The sequence below is a fragment of the Orcinus orca genome, chromosome 20 (genome assembly GCF_937001465.1).
Source record: "Orcinus orca chromosome 20, mOrcOrc1.1, whole genome shotgun sequence".
Taxonomy (NCBI): Eukaryota; Metazoa; Chordata; class Mammalia; order Artiodactyla; family Delphinidae; genus Orcinus; species Orcinus orca.
Genome location: NC_064578.1, coordinates 4868068 through 4883893, shown reverse-complemented (window position 1 = coordinate 4883893; position 15826 = coordinate 4868068). Strand labels below are relative to the sequence as shown.

The following is a 15826-nucleotide window of genomic DNA, read 5'->3' as shown; positions in this document are numbered from 1 at the left end:
GCGCGTGGGCTTTGTCTCCTTGCGGTGAGCAGGGGCCACTCTTCATTGCGGTGCGCGGGCTTCTTATTGCAGTGGCTTGTCTTTGCTGTGGAGCATGGGCTGTAGGCGCACGGGCTTCAGTAGTTGTGGCTCGTGAGCTCTAGAGCGCAGGCTCAGTAGTTGTGGCGCACAGGCTTAGTTGCTCCACAGCATGTGGGATCTTCCCGGACCAGGGCTCCAACCCATGTCCCCTGCATTGGCAGGTAGATTCTTAACCACTGCGCCCCCAGGGAAGTCCCCGTCCTGGAGTTTCTTAGGGAGGGAGGAACGGTGGGCTTGGTGTGAGGGCTGTTTCAGGATCCCCGGGGAAGCACCCTGAGGCTACCCCTCCCCTCGCTTCCCCTGGTTCCCCAGCGCCCCAGCACCTGCAGGGGAGGTTGGGGGGAGCCTGGGGGGCAGGGGGCTGCACACCAAGCACAGGCTGCTGTGTGGGCTCCTCCCGTGAGCCAGGCCCCTGCCCTCAGCTGCACGGACCAGTGGTTGTTACCACCTTGCCAGCCCCGTGCTGGCGCTACAGGGCACAGAGGGGGAAAGTGAGGCTCAGAAGCGAGGTGCCCAGCTGCTTGCAATGGCCCAGGGTGACCAGCCATCCTGGTTCACCTGGAACTGAGGGGCTCCTGGGACGTGGCGGGGCTTTTGGTGCTAAACCCGGGAATGTCCAGAACGTCCCCGTTTGCACGAGCCGCTGGTGCAAGCGTCCCGCACAAGCCAAATGAGAGTCGTGTGTGTAACTGTGAGTTTTCCAAAAGCCTCGTTAAACAAGGAGGCGGGTGATGCTAATTTTAATAATCTATGTCACTTAACCCAAGATGTCCAAAATATTTTCACGATTTTCATCTCAACCTGGAATCCATATAAAAATTATTGAGCCATTTTGCTTTTTCTTTTTTAGTTGCTTTCTGTTTTTGCTAACCCTTTGAAATCTAGCGTATATTTTACACTTATGGCTAGACTTGCCAGATGAAGTGCAGGCTGCCCAGGTAGCTTTGAATTAAAGGTAAACAATGAAAAAAATTTTTTTAGCATAAGTGTATCCCAAATATTGCTTGGGACATACTCGAAGTTTATTTCTTGTCTATCTGAAATTCCGGAAGTTACCTGGGTGCCCATATTTTTTTTTTTTTTTTTTTTTTTGCGGTACGCGGGCCTCTCACTGTTGCGGCCTCTCCCGTTGCGGAGCACAGGCTCCAGACGCTCAGGCTCAGCGACCATGGCTCACGAGGCCCAGCCGCTCCGCGGCATGTGGGATCCTCCCGGACCGGGGCACGAACCCGTGTCCCCTGCATCGGCAGGCGGACTCTCAACCACTGCGCCACCAGGGAAGCCCTGGGTGCCCATATTTTTATTTGCTGCATCTGAGCCCTACTTTCAGCACATCAGAATGAGGAAGCTCACACTTCTGGCGCTTAATATTCTAAGTCATGGCCAAGAAGGGGTCGGGGCAGGTCTAAAGGAATCGGGGCACCCAGTGGAGTCCAAGAGAGCCAGTCCCCCAAGAGTGAACCTGCAAAGACCCTTCTTTGCTCTTTCTCTGTGGCTCCTCTAACCTTTGCCCCTTTGTCTGCCTGTGACATTATCAGTCTTTGTCTTAGTCGAGCTTTCTAGAAGCAACTCAACACATTTTATTTCTGATCATCTGCTGTCAGGTAAACAGGCGACAGGGAAGAAAGTCCATGTCCCGCCCACAATTCTCCCATATCAGCAAACTTTCAAAATCCGGAAAAGGGGTCAGGGCCAGTGGGGGCAGCGGGGCAGGTTGGGAGGAAAGATCGACCAGACCCAGAGATGGGGGTGCCCGGAGCCCACTTCCTTCCCAGGCTCTCCCTCCGGACCCTGAGCCTCAGCCTCGCCCTGCCCCACCATGCTCCGGGTGGGAGTCTCTGACCCTGGAGTGTGTCTGTCTGCCTCTGTTTACACACCCACCAAAACCACCGGGAGGCTGCAGGCCAGAGCCCTGGGATGGAGAAGTGGAGACAGCAGGCAGGGCTGCTGGGGAAAGTTGCAGCCTGGGCCAGAGGGACAACCAGGGTCAGCTCTGCTCCTCGGCCGTCACGGCTCCTGGTGTGTGCAAACCCCAGACTAGGTCCTGGTGTGTGTGCGGTGAACACCAGGGTGTCAGGGAGTTTTGCTAACAAAGCCCCGCTGGAACAGGGGCCCAGAGAGGTGGGCCACCGGCCCAAGGTCACACAGCACATGTGCAGCAGAGCTAGAAGCCAGCCAGGGAGCTGAGGCCTGGAGCGATGGACTTCCCGCCGCCACCTGCATGAATGTCACACTGTGTCACATGACACCAAGGGTCCCTGCTGCCGAAGACCCCAGGAGGAAAGGACTATGAGTGCCATTTCTCCTGGGTAAACGGAGGCCCCGAGGGCGCAGTGCCTCACCCAAGCTCATCTGCCCTTAGAGCTGAGCCCAGAAACCAGGTGTCACCCACCCCACCACGCACCGGATGCAGCCCTGCCTGGACCAGTCACGTGATTTTGGGGCCCGGTCCCCCGGGGTCTCTCTTCTCATCCCAGCTCCTCTCACTGCCCCCCAAATGCTTGTCACCAGCCCCTTCCTGTGGGGCACCCCTCTCTCCTCTCCTCCCCCCTCAACCTCTCTCCTCTCCTTTCTCCCCCTTCTCTTCCGGTCCCAGCAGCACTCTGCATTTTCAGAGCCATCCTTCACCCGGGCCCTATCCCCTGTCCCCAAAGGAGCCCAGCGGTCAGACCCGGTCCCCCCCCTCCTGGTGCCCCGCCACCCCTCTGTGCATATTCCATCCTGTGCATATTCCACGGCAGGGCCCTTGTACCCTGTGGCCACCAGGGCCAGGACTAGGAGAGAGGTATCACCTCGAGCACAAAATGCAAGGGGCAGCAAAGCACTCCATAATCAAGGCACATAGTGTGTTCATGCAGTTTTGTGTTTTTTTTTTTTTTTTTTTTGCGGTACGCGGGCCCCTCACTGTTGTGGCCTCTCCCGTTGCGGAGCACAGGCTCCGGACGCGCAGGCTCAGCGGCCATGGCTCACGGGCCCAGCCTCTCCGCGGCACGTGGGATCTTCCCAGACCGGGGCACGAACCCATGTCCCCTGCATCGGCAGGCGGACTCTCAACCACTGCGCCACCAGGGAAGCCCCATGCAGTATTCTTGAAAATCAAAAGTAACGCCTCAAATCCAGGATGAACAAAATATCAACGTTTTAAATACAGGCAGCATGGGTATCCTGATTTTCTTTTTGCATCAGGCTCCAGTACAGCTTGGCATGGCATAGTTACAGACCTTTGTTTGAAATTTTAACATTTTTGTTTATCTTGGATTTTTGGCATTAATTTTTATTTTTTTCAATTGCATCAAAATACTGTTTTCTTGATCACTGAGTGTTTTTGGCATCCTCTTAAATTTGGTACGCAAGGTGAGTGCCTCCTTGCTTAACCCTGGTCCCAGCCCTAGTGGGGCCGCCCACAGGGTGGGGCAGGGCTGGCAGGGAAGTCCCCAGGGCAGTGCGGACGATGGGGGTGACAATCACATCCGTAATGAAATGACATCTAACATGCACAGAGGTCTCTGGGCCAAGCACTGTTCTCGAGCCCTCCCGTCCTTCCTTCTGGATCACCTACGATGTGCTGAGCGCTCAGGATAGAGCAGACCGATACACTTCCCTGCCACTCAGAACCCACATCCCGGTTTGGGCAGAGAGATGATAAAATAATGAAATACGTGAGAATCGGCAAAATGTGAGGTGCGCAGTGCTACAGGCTAAAGAGAAAAAATAACGAAGAAAAGAAGACATGAACCATGTTTTAGGCACGGTCACCAAGAATGACATCCCTGAAACGCCACGACCACCCAGGAGGGAGAGTTATTACTCAGCCCCATTCTCAGATGAGGAAACTGAAGCAGCCTGCCCAGGAAGTGACAGCTGGGCTCCCAGCCTGCTCTGGCTGGTGCCAAAGGGCTTTTTATTGTGGGGAGGGAGAGGGAGGGGAGGAGCGGGAAGACATCACGTAGAACCAGATGGAATGAGGGCACCAGGACTTCTTCCTCCACTTAAAGGGGCCGCCTTGACTGTACGTTGGGCAGGACTGTCTCCGCCTCCCTAACGGGAAAGGCCAGGTTGGCTCAGCCTGGCCACCACCGGGCCCCACCCCACCAGGGACACCACCACCCCCACCCCCACCCCCGCCCCGGGTAGGGGCCCTTTAAGGCCGTCCCCCACCCCACCCCCGGAGCTGGCAACGTGACCGCCCTCCCTCAAGTGCGCAAATTCATTCATGCAGGGGCCCCTGCTGACTCACGCTTATGAAAGTGATTTCCTGGCCCCGCCCACCGCCCGCCTCCTCCCAACTCGTGAAATACCCTCGCTTCCCGGCCACTCATAGCCTCTTGGATCCCCACGGGGTAATGGGTGTCCTGCTCCCTCGGCCGGCATCGTGAGCCCTGGTTCTCCTAGTGCCTGACCAGGCCAGGCTCACGAGTGTCCTCGACTCCTGCCCGTCAGGTGAGTGGCCCAGGCGAGGCATGCGGGGGAGGTGGGAGAAGCTAGTCCCTCCCAGGCAGGGGTGGCCACGGGGCCCTGGAGCCACACAGGCTCCCCGGACCAGCATGATCGCCCCCACCCCAGGGTCCTCCCTCGCCCCTCCTGGCCATGCCCATCTCCAGGTGCCTGGCACCCTCAGCTGACAGCTGCCCTGCCCGCTTGGAGTACACCCCAGCCCGTGTGATGCTGCTCTGGGCAGGAAAGAGAGGTGTGGCCAGCCCGGGCAGGGTGCCCGGCGCCCCGAGGCCACTGGGTCACAGAGGCAGGCTGGGTGCTGCCCTCCGGGACCCCGCCTCTCCTGCTTGCAGGGGACAGAGGTCCCAGGCACCTGCCCTCAGCTCCCGCCACAGGGTCCCGGGGACCTGGCTTCTCCCAGGAGGGTTGGGGTGCCCAGAATGAGAGGCCCCAGAGGGTCTGGGGAGCCTCGGAGCTCTTGGGGCTCCAGATGGGGGAGGCTCCGGGGGGAGGCGGTGCCACGGGGCGCACGCTGGGGTTGAGGCGTCACCCTGGGGACTGGCAGCGCGTCCTCAGCGCCCCCCCCCCCCGCCCCTTTCTTGGTGGCACTGTTGTCATGCTGTTTTCCTCAGAGGGCACTCACCCCGCCTCTGACAGGTATCAAGGGGCAGGATTTGGGCTCGGGGGCGTGGTCTCCAACAGTCCTGGGAAAGACACCTGCTCCCTCCTGACCCCAGTTTTTCCCTCTGGGCAACGGGGATAAGAAAACCCACGGGGCGGGGGTGGGGGGGTGGGGGTTGTCATTAAAGTGAAATGAGCAAAAAGCCATGACAGGTGCTCAGTAAATGTAGCCATACAGGTGCCCCGAGTCTTAGAGCGGTTTCAAGCTTTGATAACCCTAGAAGTTCCAATGCTGCAAACTCCAAAGAAAGAAAGAGAAAATAATTGCACCTCGGAAGGTGCAGTTATTCCCAGTTCTTTTAGGCTTCTTTTCTCTTGTGAACTTGAATGAGTTTTCAATGTTAACTTTTTTCGGTGGACATTTGCCATCTCCAACCAGAGGAACTTCAACAGAACGTTCGCATTAAAAACTGACCGTTCCAACTCCACAAAACTAAAAAGCATAGCAGAAATGGGAAGTTAAACTTTCAAATGAAAGTTGGCAGCATGCGTTCTTCCGAGGTTTTGAGAGCTTTGTCTCGGGACTTGGGGCTGTATCGCTGCACAGGAAGTAACCTCTCAGGTCAGCCTCTGGGTGGTGACCTCATGTGTGTGGCATCCAGAAGCTTCTGGCAGCGAGCACTGGACTTGGAGTCCAAAAGCTCTGGTGGTAAATGGGGCCCCTTTGCCTCCGGGAAGCGTGAAAAGGGGGCAGTCAGTTCTGATTCCTCATCTGTAAACGGGGGCTTCTGCAAGTACCCTCCTTACTGGCGCTGGGAGGATTCAAAGGGACTGGGATCCTCAGTCCTTTACTGAAGCTTCAGGTAAAGGACTTGGCCCGGGGTGGGCACTCCATGGGTGCGGGGAACAGGTTGACACCCATTGTGGGGGGCTATGGGGTGTCTAGGTGGTCTGAGCCCTCAGTGAACAAGCTAGTTTCATGACCCACTGGCTCTGTGACCAGGGGGGCATGGCCTCACCTCCCTGAGCCTCAGTTTTCCGGTCTGTAAAATGGGCTCCACGAGGATTAAAGGAGCCGATGCAGAAGGAGCGTCTTGCAAGGACATCACCTGCGTCCCGTTGCTGCTATTCCTGGGGACAGTGAGGACGTGCAGTGCAGGGCCCTGGGGCTGTTTGAAGGAACCAGGAGGAAGAGTTCTGGGAAGCACAGCCCTCCTCCCCACGGCCACCAGGCACACCCAGCGGCCAGTGGTTAGTGAGAAACTGTGCCCTCCCAGCTGCGAGCATTGGCCACCTGGCCTCCCTCCCCCGACACCAGTGCTGGGACAGAGCAGCAGGGTGGGCAGGGATGGGTACGTGTGCTACACTCAGCCGGGTAGGAGGGGCCTCTGTCACACACTGTCACACTGTCACTCCAGCTCGGGGGGCACAGAGAAGACTCTGGAACAGGCCATCCCGGGCTCAAACCCAGCTCGGCCTGCGCAAGCTGTGGCAAACTCCTCGCAAACCATACGGGGCTGTGAGAAGCTCGCTGGGCCTCAGTTTCCCCCTCTGTAACACGAGAGTGATTGCGAGAGTCCTTATAACAACGCAGTTAAATACGGATTAAGTTAGTTAATGCGCGTCAAGTGTTTCGAGCACGCCTGTCACCTGGCTAACTCCATGGAAGTATGGAAACGTTGGTCATTCTGTATCGTTGTTGGCAGTGGCAGTGGTGTCACCCCAGAATCCTCTTCCCAGGCAGACAGCCTGGGCCCCTGCAGGGAACCAGGCGTGGAGAGAGCCACGTGGTCCCTGATGGGGAACACGGGGCTCACCAAGACGGGATGAGGAGGCTGTCCCAGCCCAGGCCCCAGCTGAGGTGAGGAAGGCCATTCTCAGGGGACCTGAGGGCACTGGGGAGGGAGTCCTTAAATGTCACATCCCCCTGTGTGACACTGGAGACACCCTTCACCCTCTGAGCTTCCCTTTCCTCACCTGCCAGATGGCGGTGACGCCGCCCACCTCGCAGGGTGCCCGAGAGTCCCAGATGCTACGGCTCAGGTGGAAGCTCCTCTCCTCGCAAACTGCAAAGTGCTGGGCGAAGGTCCATTGTTGTTGCTGTGGGAGTGACACCCACCAGCCTCTCTTCGCAAACTGCAAAGTGCTGTGGGAGTGACTCCCACCAGCCTGTCTGGGCGGCTGTCCCTCGTCCCTCTGCCCGGGACCTACCTGCCCAGCAGTGGACACTGGTGTTGCTGTCACTCTGCGCACGTCAGAGGTCGTATGCTGGCCTCGGTTGTGTTGCACCAGCCTGTTCAAGATTTTCAAAAATTGTGAGTTAGTTGCCCACTTTTCCAAATCAGAGAATTCACATTAAAAACCCAGATGTCAGCCTTTTCTGGAAGAATCCTGAAGGCCAGCGATGCCGGGCCCCCATCCCTGGCTGCTCTGGGTGGTCTGGGCCCTGTGCCCCCCATTCACCCTTTTACTTGCTACCAGCCCCATGTCTCCCTGGGGACAGGCCAAGCAGCGTGCACGGTGCATTCAGGCAAAGCCTCGGCACCATTAGCCCTGAATTTAAAAGTCGGCTGCGTGATACTGAGCAACTTGTGCGACTTCTCCAAGCCCCAGTTTACCCATCTGTAAGTGGGATAATAGCACCGACAGTGCTTTCTGCATAGGGTCAGTGTGAGGAGGACATGAGAAAAAACATGTCAAATACCTGGGACATAGAAAGTGCTAAGTGCCTGCCTGCTCCTCACATGCTCGTGTGCATGTTGCCCTGTGGTGGTCAGGACAGCAGGGCTGCTGGACAGTGGGTGATGCCAGGGCCCCCGTTAGCTCGTCTAGGGGGATGTGGAGAAGGTGGGTCTGGACTCTCCTCAGGCACCTGCAGCCCTAAGAACGGGGTTTGGGTCTCTCTGAGTGATTTGGGCTTGTGGCCAGCAGGGGGCGCTGGTGCTCCAGAGACAAGCAGGTTTGCACGCATTTCTCCCCAAACCAAGGGGCTCAGGCTTCCGTGGTTTCTGCATGTCCACCTGTTCTAGCCCAGCCTCTGGAGGAGACAGTGAGCTCTGGTCTCTTCCCGGTGGCCCGTTTTCTAGAGGCAGTTGCTTCACGTACAGTACCTCTGCCCCCCCCCCGCCTCCAACAACCCCATGGGGTAGAGACGATTATTATTCCCATTTTACAGATGAGGAAACTGAGACCCAGAGAGGTCGCCAGTTCAGAAGTGCCTCTCCAGGGCCAAGTCCACCGAAGACCCGAGGGCCGGATTGTGGGGTGAGGGCTGTGGCCGTCACAGAAGTGCTGGGCAGGGCTTGCCCACGGTTGGACAGAGGGGGACCTCATAGAAGCTGAATAAGCTTCGAGGACAGTTACTGCCCCTGATGAGATGGGGAGTGTGGAGTGAGGCTCAGAGAGAGGAGGTGACCAGGCTGGGGGAGAGAGCCCTGCATAATTGGACCTGTTCAGAGTATAGCAGGTATGAGAGGGGAGTGTCATCCTGATAAGACTCAGGGAGGACCTTGGACTTGATCCTGAGGGCCACAGGAGGTCACCCTGCAGCTGGGAAGTGAGTGCATGACACCCCGGCTCACCGAGGGCCCCCTCCTCCCCTGTGCCCCCAGGTTGCTGCCAGCCCCAAGCCCCCCCGAGAGCCGCAGCCATGAGCAACGGATGGAAGGACCACCTTGGTGCCCGCAGCTCAGAGCCCCTCCCGGTCGTCATCATCGGTGAGTGCCGCCCAGGGTGGGGGAGGGGCTGCCCTGAGCCCCAAGGGTTAGAGGTCAGGAGCGAGCAGGCCCTGGAGCCGTCACTCTGTGCCCAGTGCTGTGCTCAGCAATTTATAAAACATCATCTGAGTAACCCTCCCAAGAACGCTCGAGGCAAGAGCAGGGTGCTCTGCAGGGGTTGCGCAGTAAGGGCGGGGCAGGGGGTCGGGGGACTGGTTCTGTGCCTGTGCCCGTCCTGTACTTTCCCTGTGCCTGCGTGCCTGTGTGACGGGGACGCAGCCGAAGCATGTTGTCCTGCCGTCAGGTCTGAACAAATGGGGGACAGAGGGCCCCTCCCTCCGGGCAAACACCAGGTCGAACCACATGAAATGACCATTTTTGTAAGTTAAAAACAGTTGCGCATCGGCGATTTCATAGGGTTCGTCTGAACAGCTGTCGACATGTGAGTTAAGACTGAGAACAGCACAACTTAAGACAGGGGAAAGACAGAGAAGAATAGGAGTGATGTCATGAGGTTAATTGCCCAAAAAGTGCCTCTGATAAGCAGTGTGGTTCATCCAGACCTGGGGGCAGGCGGCCCCACAGGTGGCTTAGCGCCCACCCTGAGCACCCTTGGCCCCCGAGCTCACCCCCAGAGCACGTAGCCATCTGTGCTGTAATATTTTACACATCCCTCTGACCGACCTGACCCCACTGTCAGTTCTCAGTAATCGCAGGATCTCAGTCATGCCGCTGTGTGACCACAGGCAAGTCAGTTAACCTCTCTGTGCCCCAGCTTCCTCAAGTAGAAAAGGAGGAAAAGTAGCATGTGTCTGGCTCAGTGCGCTCGGGGCTATGGAGGGACCTGGTACAGCAGCCACGGCAGTCAGTTTCTTATTATTTTGTTGTTATTAAAATCGCTTAACACACAGTAAGCACTCAGTAACTGTCAGCGGTTATTTCCACAACTTTATTGTTGTTCAAGTGGTATAGTGCTAATAAATGTTCTATTTTTATTTTTATGCCTGAAGAGCAAATCAATAAACGAGACAGATGGAGACCAAAGCCCTCAGTGGTGGTGGTCTCTTGTGCTCAAAAGCGCTGCCCTCTGACCCCGCCCTCTCTCCCCAGGCAATGGTCCCTCTGGCATCTGCCTGTCCTACCTGCTCTCAGGTTACAACCCCTATGTGAAGCCAGATGCCATCCACCCACACCCCTTGCTGCAGAGGAAGCTCACCGAGGCGCCGGGGGTCTCCATCGTGGACCAGGTGGGCTTGAGCTCCGGGTGGGAGGGACACCCCCATTGCGGGGAAACTCTCCCGGGCACAAATGAAAAGGATGCATTCACGAGACATAAGACCAAACGTGCGAGAGCCCACGAAATCAGCCACAGAAACTGGGGAAGAGGAAGCACAGCTGTCTTTGAAGACTTACAAATCCCACATCAGCTTGTCTCAGCTCCCCTAGACCAGTGCTTCTAAACCCAGGGATGATTTCCGCCCCCCCACCCCCCGGGGACACTTGGCCACCTGGAGACAGTTTCGGTTGTCACGACCAGAGTGGTGACACCACAGGCGTAGAGGGTCGAGGCCAGGGATGCTGTTAAACATCCTACGATGCACAGGACAGGCCCCACCACAAAGAATTATCCAGCCCCAAGGCCAGTTGTGCCCCAGCTGAGAACCCCTGCCCTAGATATTGCAGGTCCACCAGCCCCTGCTCAGGAGGGCTCACCACCCTCCCCTCCACGCCCCTCGCCTTCCAGGAGGCCACTCAGTGTCTGCCCCCCACTTCAGGCAGCATCCATCCTCCTGGGCCCCTCCCAGCATCAAGCTGGTGGGTGAGGAAGTAAGTTGGCATGGGGTCTAGATAGGCATTTTCCAGACTGCCTTCTACAGCAGGGGTTGCCCCCCGCGGGGGACCCCCCCCCCCCACCCAACCTGGGCCATACAGCAGGAGGTGAGCGGCAGGCAAGCGAAGAGAAGCTTCATCTGCCTCTCCCCATCGCTCCCCGTCGCTCACATTACCGCCTAAACCATTCCCCTCCGCCCCACCCTCGTCTGTGGAAAAATACTCTTCCACGAAACCAGTCCCTGGTGCCAAAAATAGTGGGGACCACTGTAAAGGACAGCCATCCCTCGGTATAATATACAGAGAAAAATGTCCCTGCTCCAGTAAATCTGAGAGACACTGGGTTTGGCAAAATTAAACGGGTAAGTGACAGCTGCAGGACTTGTCAGAGCCTTTAATTTGCTGATGTGCACTATCTCCTTTTGAGAGGCAGCATTTCCCAAGCTTATCTGACACCCTGGTACTAGGGTGGAAAGGCAGGACCAGGTGGCCTTCCTCCAGTGGGCCCTCTGACTTGTGTCCCCCCGCCCAGGACCTGGATTACCTGTCCGAAGGCCTTGAAGGCCGGTGCCAAAGCCCTGTGGCCCTGCTGTTTGATGCCCTCCTGCGCCCAGACACAGACTTTGGGGGCAACGTGGAGTCTGTCCTCACCTGGAAGCACCAGAAGGAGCGAGCCATCCCCCACCTGGTCCTGGGCCGGAACCTGCCAGGGGGCGCCTGGCATGTGAGTGGGGCCCAGAAGGGGTGAGGGGACTTGAGCCAAATCTACATGAAGTCTGGGGGAGGGGGAGGGGAGGGGGAGGGGGGAGGGGGGGAGGGTCCCTCCTCCTCCCTAACTCGGGTTAGGACGCTTCCATTGCCCACCTTTCCCTATTCACCTCCCCCTCCCCCCACCCCTCAGCCTGCCCTCCAGCCCTCAGTGGACTGGGGGCCAGCAGAAGCCTGGACTTTGGTCTCCTTTCCTCCCAGTCCATTGAAGGCTCCATGGTGACCCTGAGCCAAGGCGATTGGATGGGGCTCCCGGACCTGCAGGTCAAGGACTGGATGTGCAGGAAGCGAAGGTGAGGCCGCCCTGGAAAGCCCCAGATGGGCAGGGAAGACCTGGGCCCGACCCGACATTGAACTGGGAGCCAAAGGGCTTCGGGGCTCATCTAGCCCGCCCTTCCTCTTACTCCAGCGGGGGAAGCTGAGGTTCGGCTGGGGAAAGGACTTGCCCAGGACCACGCGGGGAGTGAAGAGCAGAGCTGCGGTCACCTAGGACTCCCTGTCCAGTGCGCCTGCTGCACGACCTAAGGAGAGGGTGACAGCTGGCCTCTGCCCCCCACACCCTGCCCCGGAGCCTCCAGCCCAGGCTCCCAGCCCTCTGGCCTCCCACGATTCTGAGCCCGGCCTGGAACAGTCTCTTTTTGTCTAGGTCAGCTAATAGAATGCACTTTTTTAAAAAAATATTTCTGCATTAGAAACATAACCATACTATAGAAAACTGAAAACTGAGAAAAGGAAAACAACTGATGCCTACCTGGCACCGCCGCATCTCAGGGGGGTTCTCTTCCCATCCGGTTTCCTGCTCCATAAAGACCACACTGCACACTTCTCTCCACCCCAGAGAGACAGCAGAATCACTGAATAGATAAATTCTAGCCCCCGCTCGCCCTCGTACGTTTCCGCCGCCCTCGGGGCTATGACAGGGGGCCTGTTGTCCCCACCGAGGAGGCGGTCGGCCTCTCTGGCAGCTCCGTTTCCACCCCTGGGGCTCACTGTCCCTTGGACACAAAGACTGTTTGTCCCTGAAAATTTGATAGGAAGACATCCAGGCTGGTGTAGTGATGTGTTAACAGACAGATGGGAACGTAAATTTAACTTGTGGACATGCTCTTTTCTATCGGACTCTTAAAATGTAACATTATGTCATGAGGATTTCACATGGCCATTACACAGTGTTTGCAACCATCCTTTCACATGGCCACTTACACTCCCAAGAGACGGTGAGCATCTTCACTGAGTAATTCCTCATACCCAGCCTTGTGCTTAGATGTTGGAGCCAAAAGCCACAACAGATGCACTCCCGTCCTCATGGTGCTGCCACGGTTCCTAAACCACTTCCCGGTCATGGAGCTTTTATTCTTTCCAGTGTGCCACTATCATAAAGAACCCCGGATGCCACATCTTCTCAGGACAGTCCTTCGAAACAATTTTTACTAAAATAGAGGAGGGGAAATGCCCAGCCCACAGGCATGGATTCCAGACTTGCAGTTTCGGGAGCAGACTAGAAGTTGGGTTGGTTGGAGCAGCCTTAGGGGATATGCTCTGAGCTCTCACTGCAGTCAGGAGTTGTATTGAAGGCCTGTCAAAGAGGATTCCCTTCCAGTGAGTTAATCCGTAACAAAGTGTCCACAAGTCAGGAAAAGTAACTCACCTAAGGTCACCCAGGTAGCTACGGGGAGGAGCTGAGATGATGTCAGAGTCTGTGCGTCGGGCTTCCCTGGTGGTGCAATGGTTGAGAGAGTCTGCCTGCCGATGCAGGGGACATGGGTTCGTGCCCCGGGCCGGGAGGATCCCGCGTGCCGCGGAGCGGCTGGGCCCGTGAGCCATGGCCGCTGAGCCTGCGCGTCCGGAGCCTGTGCTCCGCAACGGGAGAGGCCACGGCAGTGAGAGGCCCGCGTACCGCAAAAAAAAAAAAAATGTCTGTGCGTCACCCACTGGCAATGCTGGCCCTAGTCATGGCCCCAGAAAGGATTGCAATAATAGCAATAGAAATAACAACAACAACAATAGTAGTAATATCATAATAATAGTAGTCTCTGCTGCTACTGTGTGGGCTAAGAACTATGCTAAGTGCTTTATATGGGTTACGCTTTAACCAGCTTATTTACTGAAATACAGGGACATACAGAGAACTACACAGTTCACATGCCTACAGGTGGGTGAAATTTCTCAAAGTGGATACACCTGCGCTTCAGCCACCCAGACTCAACAAACAGATTCCCCCCTATCCCCAGCAGCCCCCTCAGACCCCTCCCGGTCACCACCCACTTCCTAAGAGGTAGCCACTCGCTTGACCTCTAACTCTGTAGATTAGTTTTGTCTGTTTCTGAACTTTATAAAAACGGAATCCTACCACATTTATGTAAAATATTATTTAGTCATTTGAGGAAATAGTAGTGGCCGACCTCCTGTCACTTACTACCTGTCATGTTCTATTCTAAATTCTTCATTCGTATTATCTAAGCCTCTCAGCAATGGCAGGGAACGGGTGCTGTCACCACGGTCATCCTCATTTTGCAAAGGAGGAGCCCAGGCAGAGGGTTCCAGGCCCAGAGCTCACTGGTGGCAGAGCCAGGATTTGAACCCAGGCTGTCTGGCACTGGAGGCCACACTCTGAACCGCACCCTAATGAGGCACCCTTATCAGCTCCATTGTACAGAAGAGGAGACTGAGGCTCTGAGAGGTTAAACCACTTAACCAAGTCCTACACGTCTGGGTGGTGCAGCCACCGTCCAGCTCCAGGGCCTGACTCCAGCCTGTCCATCTCCCCCGCAGTCCGCTCTGTGACACTCACCCTCCCTCGTCCTTCCCCGCAGAGGTCTTCGCAACAGCCGGGCCACGGCCGGGGACATCGCCCACTACTATAGGGACTACGTGATCAAGAAGGGCCTGAGCCATAATTTTGTGTCTGGCGCCGTGGTCACGGCCGTGGAGTGGGGGACGCCCGAGCCCAGCAGCCCCGGCGCCCGGGACCCCAGCCCCCTCTTCCAGGTGAACGGCTTCGTAACCACCGCGGACCAGAGCCAGCAGCCCTTCTCCCTATGCGCCCGCAACGTGGTCTTGGCCACTGGCACGTCTGACAGCCCAGCCCGGCTGGGCATCCCCGGGGAGGCCCTGCCCTTCGTCCATCGTGATCTGTCGGCCCTGGAGGCAGCCACGCGGGCAGGCACCGTGTCCCCGTCCTCGGACCCCGTCCTCATCATCGGGGCGGGACTGTCGGCGGCTGACGCAGTCCTCTACGCCCGCCACTACAACATCCCTGTGATCCACGCCTTCCGCCGGTCCGTGGATGACCCCGGCCTGGTGTTCAACCAGCTGCCCAAGATGCTGTACCCGGAGTACCACAAGGTGCACCAGATGATGCGGGAGCAGTCCATCCTGTCGCCCAGCCCCTACGAGGGCTACCGAAGCCTCCCCGCGCACCAGCTGCTGCTCCTCAGGGAGGACCGCCAGGCCGTGTTCCGGGACCCCCGGGGCCTCCAGAAGGTCTTCGGCATCACCCTGGTGCTGGCCCTCATTGGCTCCCACCCTGATCTGTCCTTCCTCCCGGGCGCAGGCGCTGACCTTGCCACGGACCCCAGCCAGCCACTGAGCGCCAAGAGGAACCCCATTGACGTGGACCCCTTCACTTACCAGAGCGTCCACCGGGAGGGCCTGTACGCCGTGGGGCCACTGGCCGGGGACAACTTCGTGAGGTTTGTGCAGGGCGGGGCCCTGGCTGTGGCCAGCTCCCTGCTGAGGAAGGAGGCCAGGAAGCCGCCCTAGCACCTGGCCTGGCATCCTTGCACCCAGGCCCTAAAGAGGAGGGGAGAGCACCACGGCCCTGCTGGACGCAGAGCCCATCCCAAGATGCCCCAGTGATGGAAGGGGGCCTCTCCTGGCAGGAGACAGGAGCGGCCACGAGCCCATGCAACGGCCCTCTCAGATGAAGAGTGAGAAACCCAGGCTGCCAGGACTCAGACCAGGGTGGAAAGAGTGACCACAGGACAGGGGAGGCCCAGAGCTGTAACTGGGGGTGAGAGCTGCCGGTGTGAGCTGGGGTCACCGGGGCCAGCTGAGCACCGAGCCAGGAGGACCCCAGGCCCTGCTCTTCCCAGAACCGGGTCCCAAATAAAACCAGCGCCTGCCTGCACTCCTGTGTCTGAGGACTCTGTGCTTGGGGAGGCGGCCAGGTGCCCAGGACCTGCTCTGGGAGCTGGGGAGTGGGGGCGGGGGGAGAAGCACAGGGCCTGGTGGGAGAACGTCCTTGGGCTGGGGGGTTGGGAGTCCATGGACGGTGCCCCAGGAGGAAGGGCAGCTGAGTGGGAGCAGAGGAGACAGCAGCTGTGTTTGAGGAATGGGTGCTGGGGAGGCGTTCCTGCTCTGCCCACCCCTCCAGT

The 15826-nt window shown here is 57.8% G+C and overlaps 1 protein-coding gene across 15 annotated transcripts in view; it reads left to right on the top strand.

The window, feature by feature from the left end:
* Positions 1-15579, top strand: part of OSGIN1 (oxidative stress induced growth inhibitor 1) — a 57117-nt gene extending 41538 nt beyond the window's left edge. For 11 of the 15 annotated variants that reach the window (XM_033406396.2, XM_049704054.1, XM_033406391.2 and 8 more), the window contains 5 exons: positions 8748-8852; positions 9963-10099; positions 11215-11406; positions 11652-11743; positions 14264-15579. In XM_033406396.2, coding sequence (XP_033262287.1) covers positions 8786-8852; positions 9963-10099; positions 11215-11406; positions 11652-11743; positions 14264-15212 — 1437 coding nt within the window. In that variant the 5' untranslated portion in view covers positions 8748-8785 and the 3' untranslated portion in view covers positions 15213-15579. Of the gene's footprint in view, positions 1-3055; positions 6998-8311; positions 8401-8747; positions 8853-9962; positions 10100-11214; positions 11407-11651; positions 11744-14263 lie in introns of those variants that run through there. The other 4 variants (XM_004280097.3, XM_049704061.1, XM_033406394.2 and 1 more) reach the window with 4 other exon arrangements.
* The last annotated feature ends 247 nt before the right edge of the window (positions 15580-15826 follow it).